The sequence below is a fragment of the Oryx dammah genome, unplaced genomic scaffold (genome assembly GCF_014754425.2).
Source record: "Oryx dammah isolate SB20612 unplaced genomic scaffold, SCBI_Odam_1.1 HiC_scaffold_17, whole genome shotgun sequence".
Taxonomy (NCBI): domain Eukaryota; kingdom Metazoa; phylum Chordata; class Mammalia; order Artiodactyla; family Bovidae; genus Oryx; species Oryx dammah.
The window spans coordinates 23179858-23194657 of NW_024070201.1; the positions used below are offsets into that span (position 1 = coordinate 23179858).

Below are 14800 nucleotides of genomic sequence, written 5' to 3' on the forward strand. Positions count from 1 at the left end.
TATTCTCAAGCTGGTAAGAATATTCCTCCTTCACCGGTTTGATTTTATATTTCATTTTTTAAAAGCCAAACTTCTGTTGTTGGGTCAGTACCAAGTCGTGGCCCCAGAAGGTTTGGAGCTGTGACCGGTCTGGAGGCCAGGAGGCAGGAGGACACCAGGCCACGTCACGCAGTAAGTGGGTCCTGATACCCGACAGGGCAAGGGGCAGCCACAGACCCGGGCAGGGCCACACCTCGAAGGCCACTGTTTCCAGAAGCCTCGTCTGCCCCGGTAGGTGAGCAGGGCTGAAGCCTGGGCCTGCAGAGGTGCTCGGGCCTGGAGACAGGAGGCGAAGGGCAGGGGGCAGTCTGGCTTGCCCTGCAGCTCTGGTGATTAGGGAGCCCTGGGGACTCCACACGATTCCCACTGGAAATGTTCTGCCCGCCATCCTGGCCGACAGCTGAAGCGCAGGGCCACCCCACAGCAGCACTGAGCGCTCAGGTCCACTGGGGAGGAGGGGCCGGGATGAGCGGGACACACACAGGCACGTGCCTCTTCTCCTGGTCCTCCTGGCACAGCCCCTGTGCTCCTCCCCCCTCCCCACCAGCACCCAGTCCTGTCCCTCTGACGGTGTCAAGGGCCCCCCGCCCCCAGGGTCTCTCCAGCTCTCAGCCCCCCACACACAGAGCCCTGGCCACACCCGATGTGGAGGACGGAGGGGACACTGCACCCCCCGCCTGCACCCCCCGCCCGAGGGAGCCTGGAGGGGACTCTTGTCAAAGTTTTATTAGTGTGGAGCATGTGTGGTGATGTTACAGAGTGGGGGCCTAAGGAGAGGCTTCTCCTCTCCCCTCAGCAGCTGCTCAGCCGTGGGCTCCTCTAAGGCAGAGGCAACAGAGAAACGGGACGGGACTGCGCAGAGGCGAGAGGAAGAGAAAAGGACAGTGGCTTGTGGCAGAGGGTGGCAGGCCCCCCACCGAGGACCCCAGACACCTCCAACCCCGGCCCCAGACTTGTGACAAGCCCGCCTTCTCTGCCTGAGCCCCCGCTGGCCAGCATTTGCTAAGAGAAGGGCTGTACCCGTGTCCGTCAGCAAAGTGGGCTTGGGGTGGGGGCTCTCTGTCCACACAGGACCGCCCCTCCCCAGGCCCTTGGAGACCAGGGCTCCTCCGTCTCAGGGGCGTGGAAACCTCGTGGTAAGCCGGTGGATCAGGACCACTGCTATGCATAACTGAGCAGCTCCTGCCAGGCCAAGTGGGAGAAGGGGTGAGGAGTCTGGGCTTCTGCTTCTCTGGGGTCCGTCCAGACCTGGGGTGTACGCGGGTCTCCCAGGCCTGACACTGCCTGCGGCCGTGGCCAGAGCTCTGGCTTCTCAGGTGTGGGCCCTGGGGAGCTGTGACTGTCCACCCCTCCCCACTGCCGGCTCCGGAGCGGCCTGTGAAAACCAGGCCTCCGAGCCTCAATACTGGCCCCGCAGCCCCAGAGCCCCAGAGAAAGGTCGGAGAAGGCAGCTCCATCTTTGGTGCCAAGGAGAGAGGGTCTGGGAGTGGGCGGGGGAGCCCCGTGAGCTGCCCCTGAGCCCGGTCCTCCCGCGGCGCCTCGCTCTCTAGCGCTGCCGCCCTCCACTCCAAGGTGCGCGGATGGGGCGGGGCGGGAGCCAAGCTAACGCTGCAGGGCCCGCGGGCGAGGACATGGCCGAGGTTGCCCTGCGCCCCCCTTGCACGCGGCTCCCGGGGCCCCAGGCGGGGCCGCGGGGCAGGGAAGGGGAGAGGCGGGCTGCTGTGCAGGTTGGCAGCAGGGTCAGCAGTGTAGGATCTTCAGGAAGGCCTTGCGGAACTCGATGTTGAAGGTGGTGTAGATGATGGGGTTCACGGCGCTGTTGACGTAGCCCAGCCACGTGAAGGCGCTGTACAGCACGGGCGGGATGTTGCAGTCACAGTGTATGTTCAGGATGTGGGTGATGAAGAAGGGCAGCCAGCAGATGATGAACACACCTGCGGGAGAGGGCAGCGGTCAGGGGCCCCAGCGAGGGCGGGCGGCGGGAAGGGCGGGGCCCGAGGGCGCACGCGGCGGGGGAGGGGCGGGGGACCTGACCGGATCGCTCGCTGCAGCCCCGCCCAGGCACCAAGGCGCACGCCCCAAAGCCTTGTCTCGCTCACCCTCATTTTGCTCCGGGGAGGAGCGGTTGGGGGCGGTTGGGGTGGTTCCTCACTGCCCGTTTAATTGTTCAGTGTTGGTTCCACTGGGTCTTGGTTGAGGCAAGAAAACTTCCTGATTCCTCAACAATAGCAGCATTCACAACACTGCAGGGTACTGACTTGCAGCTGTAAAGTGCTTTCACCACCGGGCATCACTTAATGACCACAACAACCCTGAGAGGTAGTCTACTCTGCTGACAAGGAGACTGGGAGAAGTGGCTTGCTCAGGGTCACTAGGTTCTCAGAGCCACGATGGCACAGTGTCAAGTTCAGATTCTAGAATCCGCACGTGCTTGCCTGTGTGCTAAGTTGCTTCACTGGTGTCCCCGCTCTGCAATCCTATGGACTGTAGCCCGCCAGGTTCTTCTGTCCATGGGATTTTCCAGGCAAGAGTGCTGCCTGAGTTTAAACCACACATCCTCTTTGATCAAGTGACACAAGCTCTCTGAACCTCAATTTTCCCATCTTTAAAATGAGATAATTATAGCATCTACCTAGTCAGGTATGTCATTGGGTTTGACCTGTGATCTACCAACCCTGGTTAGGGAGCGATGACAGGTAAGGGGGCCTGTATTGCTGAGTCCGTCGCCCAGCCGGGGTTGGGCAGGGCAGGGCTGTGGCCAGCGGCCAGGGCTGACTCACCAAGAACAATGGCGAGCATCTGGGTGGCCTTCTTCTCCTTCTGCTGGGAGAGCTTCCTGCGGCTCATGGTCTTGAGAGAGGTCCGGGTTTTGCCATTGGGCATGGACTGGATCTCAAAGATCTTGGCAATCTTGGGGTGGTCTTTGGCATGCCCGTTCTTCTCTGGCTTGGCGGGGCTGTCGGGTGTGCTGTGGAGGCCGTGGTGGGATGGGTCGGGGAGGGTCAGCTGGTGGTGGCTGGGGGGGATGGGGCTGTATCGGGTCCTCTCGGGCGGGCTGGTGCTGGAGAGCATCTCCATCTCTAGCTCCTGGGCTCGGCGGGCGGCCTCCTGCACAGAGGCAGAGAGCACTGGGTGGAGCCAGGCAAGCTCTCAGCCCTCGGCCACCCAGCCTCGCCTGGCCTCCTTGGCCTCACCTGGCCTCACTCAGGCTCCCTTATCTCCTCTGGAGACCCCTGCAAGCATCCCAGGGTCCCTCTCCCAGAGAGGCAAGGGGGATGGTCACTGGGAGGCAAGGGCTGTGTGGGTACAGGACCCAGGGCCCACGGCAACCTCTGCCAGCCGGGTCACCCCCAGCCCCTTCCTGGAGCAATCCTCAAGCAGCCTCAGGGATCCCACCACCACTCTGTGGGGGCTTCATGCCCAGGCACTTCTCTTCCAGGAGCTGAACAACCCTTGCTGAGTGCCAAGCTGAATGCCAGGAGCCAAGCTGGATGCTGAGAGTAAGTTAGTGATTGACATTTAGTGGCTGCCTCTCCAGGAGCTCATGTTCTAACCACAAAGAGGGCACCCTGTTCTTCCTGCCCTGGCTGACCCGAGGCACTTGCACCAGCACTCACAGGTGAGCTCCACTTCTCCTGCTAGACTGCTAGAGGTGCCGAAGGGCAAACCCCTCTATCCCCACATCTTCCCTGCTGGGCTGATCTGGAGGGCCTTGACCTCAGGTCTTCACGGCTCCCCAGGTCCTTCCCCATGTCCCCTTATTCCAGGCTTTGGGGTCTCAGCCTGAGCTTCTGGAATGCAGCCTCACTGTGCCCTGATCCTTGCCCTCAATTGGTTCTGTGGAGTCCTGCCTTTGCAGGTGAACATCAACTGCTCAGATGACATGCGGGGGCCCTGCTTGCTGAAGACACCTGACCTGGACTTGGTGTACAGTTCTCTGTGTGTTCCCTGGTCCCCATCCTCTGCTCGTGCTGGGGGAAGGGACATCTGCTGCCTGGACCCCAGTGCTACTATCCCTGGGCAAAGCCTGGGATCTGCTGGGATTGTGGGTTTCTGGGCTCTAATTACAGGCTGCACGGCACTGTGAGCCCCGAGTGCTCTGCTCTCTCCCTCCTGCCACGAGCTCCCAGCTTCCAGCCCCCAAACCTGCCTGTCTGTCAGGCAGTATGTGCAAGTAAAAAGAACATGGGCATGGGTTTCAGAGAGTCACTTAGGTCTGGGCTCAGCTATTCATTCTCTTGCTATTTAGCCTCGGGTGAGTTACCTAACCTCTCTGAGCCTCTGTTTCCTCTTCTGTAAAATGAAGATCCATAAAATCAATAAGACTTACCTCTCAGGGTCGCTGTGAGGATTTGATGAGAAAATAGAAAGATGGTAGGTGTTCAATTAATGGTCATAGCCATTAACATTATTGTTCTATGGCCAAGCGCTTTCTCCCATCCACCTCCTTGCACTAAGGGTAATTCTTTGTGCCCTGTAGAATTAATTGAGCTGTCCTGCTCCAAGCCTACTTATGAGTGTGTGTGGTGAGCTTGGCCTCAGCTGAGGCAAAGTGGGGGTCCTGGGAGGGGCTTATCCCTCAGACCAGCTGGTGAGGTCTCTGAATCATGGCAGGTTGTTTCCCTGGAGGCAGACAGACTGGGCTCTGGGTCCCTGACCTGAACACTTACCACTCTCCGCCTGTTCACTGGGAAACTCCCATTAGACTTCATGATAACCGTGCAGAGTTTCATGTCCTCGGGGTGAGTACAGTTGCCCTGTGGAGTGAGCCAGCACATGGGTCATGATGGGGAGGGGGGTGGGAACAGAAACCCAATGCAGGGTAGTCAGACTGGGCACAGGAGCTCAGAGAAAGGCAGAGATTAGGAGGGTGGGGCCTGAGCAGGCAACTGAGGCAAGGTTGAAGGTCGGTACTGTGAAGTGATGAGGTGGGCCGGAGAAGGGACAACAGGACTCTGACTTTAAGTGGCAGCTGCTAAGGATCTGGCACCCTACTGGGCATGCCCAGTCCCTCTCACGACGAATCCTCAAGACCACCCTGTGAGATCAGTATTCTTATTCACACTTAACAGATGAGAAGACGGAGGCTCAGAGAGGTTAAGCAACTTGCCCAAGGTCACTCAGCAAGAGAGCAGCAGTGCCAGGATTTGAACATGATGTATGCAAGCCCCAAGCTCTTACTCCTTCTGTGCCCACATACCATCTTCCTCTGGGAGGGCTGAGTGGGGAGGGAGGGGAGGAAGAAGTCACAAGACACAAGGGTGGAAATGCAAAGGGGGCAGAGGAGGGGGGCAGAGGAGGGAAGCAGGTGAGAGCAGGTGAGCAGAAGGAGGTTTGAGCAGAAGAGGATGGCGGAAAAGAAAGAAGATGGGATGAAGGCGTCAGAGGGATGGAAATGGAGATGGAAGGCTAGAGTGAGCGAAGGAAGAGGAAGGAAAGCAAAGGAGAGGAGCAAGCCGCGTGCCAGGAGCTGCTGCGTTCAGACAAAGGTTTCCTCCCAGGTGGTCTCCACCCCCGCCCCGCCTCCCCGTCCCGGAGACTCAGGTTGCTCACTGAGGTCCCAGCTCTGAAATCGGCCCTCCTCGTGGCTCCTTCAGCTTGGACCCCAGCCCACCTCGCCCCCGCCCCCGCCCCGCCCCCCGCGTCACGGTGAGGCAGAGACATTGGGGGAGGGTGGTCTCGGGACCTTGAGCGGGGCCTTCAGGTTGGCCCGGAAAGCCCGGCTGCTGCGCTTTGTGTTGACGCGCTTGCGCCGCCTTCGGAGGACAATGTAGATCTTGATGTAGACCAGCAGGGTGACGATGAAGGGCACATAGAAGGAGACGATGGAGGAGTAGACCACGAAGGCGGGGTTGGCGATGATGCACTCATTCTGGTCTGGAGGGGAGGAAGAAAGCCCCGGGGGTGGGTGCGTCAGCGAGGCCCCCCCAGCCTCGGGCCACAGTGCCTCCCTGCCGCCAAGGAGCAATGTTACAGAGAGTACGGCTAGATGCCTAAGGTGGCCTGGAAGCGTTAGATGTAAACAGATGCACAAATCAGAGTATTAAAAACAACCATGAACAAAAAGCTGCTTCCAAGTGTTTCCATTAATAACCCCTCGTTGCTTCATCATTGGTTTTGTCATCCATGAGCCCACAAGTGGAGCCACGGGGTTTTTTTTGGAAAAAATAATGGGAGAAAACAATTTTTATAAAGTAGATTATTATTTTAGCTTTCCTGTGTATTGCAGGGCGGCGGGGGGTGGGGGGTGAGATCTGATACCTTTTAAGTTTAGGAACAAGACCACTTGGTCCTCTTTGCTGAACTCAACCTGTGTTCCACTGGCTTTCCAAGTTCCCTGTCAGATCTAGCAGATGACGGTGCTGTCTCCCAGGGCCTTTCCAGATTAATTCAAGCATGTTTAGCCCTATTCCCGCTTCTTGACGTTCCCATGACACTTAGATTTTGAACCACATGCTTCTGAGTCTTCCTTGTGTCCTGTCCAATGATGGTCTCCAGAGGCACGCTGGCATTATGTGCCAGGCATTATGTGAGACATGACAAGCCCCCAGAGGCTCCCACGTGGCGGCTGTGCCTTCTCTGTCTGAGATGCTCCTGACTGCCTCACACAGGACCTGGTCACAATGGGCTAGCCTCTTACTTTCTTCTACCTTTTCTGCTCCAGGTGGCTCAGGCCTGGCCTGAGTTTGGCCAGCCCTTGGGGCTGAAGCTTCATTATCAGGGGTGATGGAGGCCCAGCAGCCTCCCACCCTGGGTGCACACATACAGACAGGCACAGACATGCAGTCTGCCAGGCTGTCTGGTCAGCTCCAATTTAATAAGCAAAGTTGAAAATCACCAGAAATCCTCCTGAAACATTATCCCCATTCCTCAACCAATACCATTGTGCTCCAAGCCATTTTTCCTCTCTGACCTCACCAGGAACAATCTAGGAGACCCGAGTTACCCTGACCCAGGAGACTCAGCCTGGCTTCAGTCTAAGGTGGTGAACAGGCTCTTGGTGGGCCACCACCCATGTCCAGGCCAGGGTTCAGCTCCCTCAGGGGCCACTGAGCCCCAGGAGGACAGAGGCAGGACTCACCTGTGTTGTTGAGTCCGAAGAGCATCGGGCAGGAGATGGTGAAGGACAGGGCCCAGACGATGGCGATCATGACCGTGACTCGGCGCTTGGAGCTGTAACGTGTGTTGTAGAGCATGGGCATGGCCACGGCTGTGTACCTGCAAGGGCGCAGGGCGTGGCCCCTGAGTCTGGGGCGCAGGCCCAGGGACTCCTCACTCCACAGAGACACCCCACTTTAGGAGGATGGAAAATTGGTCCCCCTCCTGTTTACCCTAAATCAACCCTTTCCTGTCCTGACGTAGCAAGGAAGCTGGTGACACTCATCAAGTGCTTAATGACTGACAGGCTACCATTCAATCCTAGACTGTGTCTACCGCTCCAGTCACCCTGCTTGGATTTTAGGTTTCTTGAGGGGTCGTGGCCTGGGTCTTTGCATCTTTGAAACTGCACCTGCTGCACCCATGCTGGGCCCATGGAGGGTAGACGTGTTTATTGATGGATTGGTACCTGGGCCCCACAAAGCAAGGATTAGGTCTCATTCAGCAGAAAAGAATAACGATGGTAATTGTTTCTGATGCCACACATGGCTCTGCTCAGCACTTCTCAGACATCAGCTCCACTCATCTTCCAAGAATTCTGTGAAGGGCAGAGAGCCAGGGCTTCTGGAAGCCCAGATGACTGTGTGTACCAATTAGAAAAAGGCTCCAAATGTAGAACTTAGCAAAGTGAGCTGAGCCTGAGTCCCCTTGGCCAGGTAGCCTATGCGGGACAGAAATCGCTCAACTGACGGTAGAGTCACCTTGGGCAGGTGTCATCATCTTGGTTTCTAGACAATGAAACTCGGGTTCTAAGAACACCCACAATCTGCCCAAGGTCATGTAAGTAAGAAGTGATAGGGCCGCCTGCAGTCTCGTCGAGTGCTTTCTCTTCTGTGCTGATCTCTGTCCAGGGATGCTTGGCCGCATCATTGTCCACAGACACCTCCCTTTATGGGGTCTGTCCTCTCCCAGCCAGACACATATGCACACACACATGCTTACAAACACATGAACTCAGGCACACAGCCAGCAGTACAGCATTGTGGATAGAGCCTGACCCTGCAGGAGAGGCAGGGCAGCCTGCAAGGTGGATGGTCTGGGTCGCCTCTCCTACCCTGGCTGGGCTCACCTGTCGATGCTGATGGCACACAGGTTCAGGATGCTGGCTGTGCACATCATGACATCCAGGGTGACAAAGATGTCACAGTGAATCCTGCTGAATTTCCACTCGCCCACCACCTGGAGACAAAGCAACATAATGGGTGGACCGCAGAGGATACTGGCCCATGCACCAGAGCTTGGTCTCCTGGGGTGACGGGCTCAGCTGAGGTCTGATGGGTCTCAGTGATGGGTCTCCAGCCTGGGGAGAAAAGGGGCAGCCATGGGGAGTTGTGCTCGTGGGTGAATGAGGTCCTTGCCCGGGTCACCTCTCCTCCTAGACACATAAGGCCACTTACTCTGTGCCAAGAAGTTTGGGAGAAGAAAGATGATGAAATTGTACAAGTGCTTCAGCTTTGAACCTTCATCTGTAAAACCTTTTACGACTCATGTTACCAATAGGGAAACTGGCCCAGAAAAGGGTGAGGACTCTCCTGAGGCCTTCCAGCTCAGTGTCTGGACTCACCCTGGCCCAGGTGTCTGGGGGTGGCTGGCTGGGCTCCTCCTTCAGTGCCCTGCATGGGGTATGACACAGACCTGGGACTCAGTAAGTGTCTGTGAAGAGCAATGGTGATTATGAAACAGAGGAGACATTTCTACTCCTTGCTGCACTTGGAGAATGAAAGAGAGGGAAGCTTTAGGAAGAATAGAATGGGCTGGGGAAGATGTATAATAAATCATCCCTTGTTCAGTGCAGAACCATGAGTCCAACTTATGACACAAGATTTTGCACCCTTCTTTCCCCTGACACACACAGGCATACCCCACATGCACACCCTCACCCCACAACTCCCCTTTACACATACAGACACACACACTCACTTAGCAGGCTACCCTGGCAGCTGTGGAAGCTTGGAGCAGCCCCATCCCTGGGGACAGAGTCAAGACAGGGAGATACAACTTGGGCCGCTACCTATTGGAGAAAGAGGGGCAGGAAAGCCCGTTCTGGCAATGGGAGCAGAGCAGTAGCCGCTCTGTGGGGCACAGCAGGGGTAGTTACAAAGCTCATTCTCAGTGCTGCCCTCTTAGCTGCTCGCAGGCATAAAACCAATTGCTGGCATAAGGACAGTGATGGGCAGTGCATGGAGGAAACTGTAGCTTTTTCTGGAAGACAGGAAGCCTCTTGTGTGGCACTGCCCTCTCTGGGGCTCACGTGAGGCAAGGGTATCTAAGCGCTGGCCAGGCAGGCACACGGCCAGGGTGGGGGGCATGGGATAGGAGGGGCTTCCCTGGTATCAACAGAGTCTACCTTTAAGACACCCCTGGTCGAGTCCCAGGCACACCTGGCTCTGTGCCCCACCTTGACCTCCTCCTAGGGTAGGACCAGCATTTCCAAGCTGCTCTCACTCACCTGGCAACCTAGGTCTGAGATATCAGGGTCGTCTCCTCCATCCTCCTTGCTTCCTTCCCTCTTCTCTTCCTTCCTTCCTTCTAACAAACACTTACTGAGCATCTTACTATGTGTCCAGCTCTGTCCTAGACTCTGGGGCACAGCAGTGAACAATCCGGACCAAGTCTTTAGGGAGCTCTCAACCCTTGTCCCTAAAGGGTTTCCCAGAGCACAGAAGAAGTGGGAGGGGGGCTTCCTGCAAGGTCCTAGGAACAGCTGCTCTAGAACGCAGGTTGGGGCTCCTGAATCAAAGGCTCAAGAAAGTGTGTCAGTAGCCACTGTTTATAGAACATCTCCCGCGAGCACTTTACCTCATTTATTGTAACTTAAAGCTCATACAAGAGGGTGCTGCTTACGCCCACTCCTGGATGAGGGGTGAAGCTCTGGAGTACACCCAGATCATGTGCAGCAGGGCCGGGATTTGAAGCAAGTTTTTTGGGGCAGCACATCCTATGCTCTCTCCCGAGCTGCCTTGGAAGGGACCATCTAGTTTGTCAGAAAAGGAGACAATTACGTAAAAAGTCCTTAGATAAACAGGGCTTTCCAGGTGGCATTAGTGGTAAAATATCTGCCTACCAATGCAGAAGAGGCGAGAGACACGGATTTGATTCCTGGAGCAGGAAGATCCCCTGGAGGAGGAAATAGCAACCCACTCCTATAGTATTCTTGCCTGGAAAATTCCATGGATAGAGGCGCTTAGTGGGCTACAGTCCGTGTGGCCAGAGTCGGACACGGCTGGCTAAGCACAAGCACTAGATAAGCAGAAAGTGGGAAAGGAGCGATTTTAACTGCACAGGTAGACTAACTTGAGGTCAGGGAGGGAAAAGGTTTGTCCAGGCTCTCCTGGTGACTTAGTAGCAGAGGGAGGACTGGCCCTCAAGCTTGCTGGCCCCACTCCAGGTCTGTTTCCTCAGAACCTTTGACAACGTTCATCAACATCCTTGCTCGCACGAGGCTGGGATCTACAGAACAGGCTTTGTCATCTCCATCAGACTCCACTGTAATGGCCCTGCCGGGGCCTCAGACTCCAGCCCTGAGGATGCTCGTGGCTGTTGACTAAGTAACTGTGAACTGAGTCTGTTACATCTGCTCTTTTGGAAAATGCACCCAGCAAACCCTCCCTTCAAAGGACTGTGAGGCCAAAACAGCACAGGCTGGCAACTGGCTCTCTTCTCTCAGCTTCTCCAGATGCAAAGTGGAAGGGTCAAGACCGGAACCGGGCCCTCTCACTCCAAAACCAGCATGCTTTCCTTATTCTGAGCAGAATAAAGGATGCACATCCAGTCCCTAGCCAGGTGCTGGCTGATGTTATCAGAGGATTTAACATCCCTGGAAATGGAACCGGATGGAAAATTCTGGACAACCAGAGCATCTCCTGGAGAGAATACAGTATAGGCTGAGAGGATGCTTTCACAGGATATTGGCATAGCGTGAGACTCCACACTCTCTAGGGACAGTAAGTAGCTGAGATGATGCCGTGTGAGCAAGACCCGCTGTCCAGCTCTTGTTTTGATGGAAGAGTTTGAGCACTGCTGTCTGAACTACCACTCTCCTCTCTCCCCTGAAAGACTGAGCTTCACCTTTAAAATAATGTGAACAGATAATGTTTAAAATATCCGTGTGAAGGACTTAAAGATTCATAGTTGCCCTAACACACATGTTGGGCCCTGCCTTAGAGGGTTTAGGTTAGGGGTGGTGGGTCTGAAAGCCCCAGAACCCACACCCAGAGCCCTGGGTAGAGCATGCCTTCCTCTGGAAGAGGGCATCTCTTTGCCTGGACACTGGTAGGGTCCTTCAGTGTGTGTGTGCGGGGGTGACGATCTATCGTCACCTTCATCACCATTGTATGGCTACTTTCACACACTGCTTACAATGTGCCTGCTGCCATTCTAAGTACTCTTCGTATATTAACCCCTGTGATTCTCAAACAACGCTTATGACGTAAGTACTGTGACGATCTCCATTCTGTAGATGAGAAGACCCAGCACAGAGAAGTTGCTTGCTTGGCCAGACACCCATCATTTTTTTCCTACTTGTCTGTGGCCTGGGAACCCACTTAACAAGGGAGCAGGAGGGGAATAGCCCCAAGAAACAGAAAGGCGTTCCTAGGGAAAGGCCCTCAGACGGGACGTGGGACCGACTGAGGCTCGGGGTCCCGGTAAACGTGCCATCATGGAGGAACCGGATGCCCGGCCCCTGCTACCTGTGTGTTTTTAGCTAGTGTTGTTTCTATTGTTTGTTTCTTGCTGGTTCTCTCTTAACATTCCGGTCACTTTGAAAGCTACAACTTGTCTGGGTCATGCCAGAGGAAACCAGGGGAGTGATGGCCCAGAGCTCCCTGTGGTCGTGACAACAGGAGGCCCTGGGGACATGGAGAAAGAGGGACCAAGCTCCCCTCCCCACCTCTGCTTCTTCTCCTGGATGTCTCCTCTGCTCAACCTCAACCAACAACAGTTTCTTGTTTTCTTTGAAAGGTGGAAGCCTTTCCCTCCCAGGCAGGGGCTTGCCTCTACAGCACAGGTAATTTCCCCTCGCATCTAGGGCAGGAAGTTCACAACACAGAGAACTTAGTGACCTGGGCATCTGAATACCTGCCCAGTTTCCTATGTAGCCAGACAGCACCGCAGACCTCTGGGAAGAGAAAAGAGCCCTCAGCCCGTGCCCAGCCCAGCACCCCCTCATCTGCCTGTCACCTCTAGAGTGTGTCCTCCTGGAGGTGGGGCCCCACTTTGGGAATCCCAGAGGTTTCTCCCTTTGCGGCGTGATCTGGATACAGACAGGCAACTTCTCACAGCTTCTGTTTCCCCTTCCTTAAAGTGTGAAGAATGGATCGACACAGGAGCAGCAGGAGGATTTGCTGAGAGTGGGTCTGTAAAGAGCCCGGTAGCTCCTGGCCCACGGCAGGGGCTTCGGGCTGGGTGGGCTCCGTCCCCAGCCAAGCAGTGGATCACTGCGTGGTCCTTCCTGAAGAAAGGAGCTGGAGTGCAGTTGACAGCCACCTCAAACTCAAGGTCCCGGACACACGGTGGGGTGGGGAGGCAGAGAGGAGACTGTGGAGCTGCAGCCCCCATTCTGAAGTCAGGGGGAGGGGGTGAAGACGTCAGGCCTGGGAGCACAAGCTTCTGCCGTCCTCGGGCTTCCTCGTCAATGACTCCCATTCTCCATGTGACCTAATGAACCAACTCTGGGGCCCTGGCTCCAGTCACCACATGAGGCTGGAGAAGTCACCTAACTTCTCTGACCATCCAGCTCACCGTCTAGAAGATGCTGTGAGGACTCGGTGGGGAGATGCTGTCTTTGAAGGACTAATGCAAGGCCTGACACTTAGTGCGTGCACGCTTCGTTTATGTCCAACTCTGTGCAACCCCCTGGACTGCAGCCCTCCAGGCTCCTCTGTGCATGGGATTCTCCAGGCAAGAATGCAGGCGTGGGGTGCCATTTCCTTCTCCAGGGGATCTTCCCAACCCAGGGATTGAACCCACATCGCTTACATCTTCTGCACTGGCAGGCAGGTTGTTTACCCATAGCACCACCTGGGAAGCCCCTGGCATTTACTTAGTAAGCACCGTATAACCCGTAGTCAGGACTGTTAAGGAGATGATCCACCCATTTTTGTGAGACTGAGCCCAGAGTGGAGAGAGGGCCTTCCTGAGACGGCACACTCTTGAGGGGTACCAGTGAGGAGCCTGGACTCCTCACTGGATGGGAACCAGTGAGAAGCATCTCCAGGGGAGGTGCCAGAGCACTGCGGGGGCCCAGACCTACCTCCAGGTAGACCACCCAGGGCATGACCAGCGTGGCCACCAGGAGGTCAGCCACAGCAAGGCTGACGATCAGGTAGTTGGTGGTGGTCTGCAGCGCCTTCTCGCGGGACACAGCCATACACACCAGCACGTTGCCAAAGACGATGATGAAGATGAGCAGGGTGAGCAGCATGGCATAGTAGTTGTAGTGGGGCCTGTCAGCCTTCCCTTCAGACCCATTGAAGGGCCGGCTCCAGTTCCGGCTCTCTGGATCATCATCATACCAGGACAGGTTCAGCGGATCCATGGGGGCAGCGGGGCCACTGGGTGGCCAGGCTCTGGCCAGGAGAAACAGACACAGGGAGTGAGCAGGAGGACCTCCCAAAGCATGCTGTTATCCATGGGAGGCTCGGGGCTAACACCCACCAATGGAGTTTACAAGAGAATTCTCCAGCCTCAGGATTTTAAGTTTGCATCCCAAAATTTTCTTGAAATATTGCAGCCTGCTGCCACTCTTCTGCTAGCAGGTTCTTGCTGATGGTAAAACAAATGAGAAAGTACCATTTTTTAAAGTATAGTAAAATCAATGAGCTTGAAAAGGTTAATCATTTATTCACCCACTTATTCAACAAACAATTAAGCACATCCCATGCCCCACACAAATCCGCGAGGAGATCTAGCTTCTAGTGGTAAGAACAGAAATATGCATTCATTCCCTCTTGATTCTATAATTGCTTATTGAACATTGTTCTATATAATGCCAGAAACAGGCAGGAAAAAAATATACAAGGAACAATAGCCAATTAACCAAGCAATTAAATGTCTGAGTGGTAGGCGTTAGAAAATGGAATGAAGAGAGAGACACAACCTAGTTTAGGGATTCAAAGAAGGCTTTCCTGAGGAAGTGACGTTCAACAGACACCTGCAGGGTGTAGTCAGGTAAACAGTTGGGAGCCAGGGGAAGGGTCCAGACATAGGAAGCAGGTAAGCAAATGATGGAGCTGGAGAGTGGGTGCCATATGAGAGGGAGAGCAGGGGATCCGGGGCAGCTGGAGTGCAGAGAGTTTGGAGTGAGTTGAACTGGAGGCTGCAATGGGTTTGAGCCTAGAAAGGTTTATAAATCACTCCAGGAGTTTAGACTTGACCTCAAGGGCAGCAGGAACCACATAATGAGATTTGCCTTTCAGGGAGAAGAGGCTGACTGCCTTGCAGAGAATAGAAGGGTGCTGCTAAGTGGAGAGGCAGGTCACCAGCTGGGAGGCTGCAGGGACCCCAGGAAGAGCTGGTGAATGCCTTTGTGCACTAAGACCCCTGAGAAATGGGCATCCCATCTCAGAGGGAAAAGACTTCCTGAGGGAGGTGTCATCGGAGA

At 55.4% G+C, this 14800-nt stretch overlaps 1 protein-coding gene across 2 annotated transcripts; it reads right to left on the reverse strand.

The window, feature by feature from the left end:
• Positions 1-1779: 1779 nt before the first annotated feature.
• Positions 1780-13762, reverse strand: DRD2 (dopamine receptor D2). Of its 2 annotated transcripts, XM_040258019.1 has the most exons (7): positions 13451-13762; positions 8267-8376; positions 7121-7257; positions 5726-5916; positions 4710-4796; positions 2820-3147; positions 1780-1973 (listed from the first exon to the last, which is right to left on the reverse strand). In XM_040258019.1, exons 1-7 carry the CDS (start codon positions 13733-13735, stop codon positions 1780-1782), a joined length of 1332 nt encoding a protein of 443 aa, XP_040113953.1. In that variant the 5' UTR covers positions 13736-13762. The 2 variants fall into 2 exon arrangements, with proteins under 2 accessions (XP_040113953.1, XP_040113952.1); XM_040258018.1 differs by lacking the exon at positions 4710-4796 and having other exon boundaries at positions 13451-13735.
• Positions 13763-14800: the final 1038 nt, after the last annotated feature.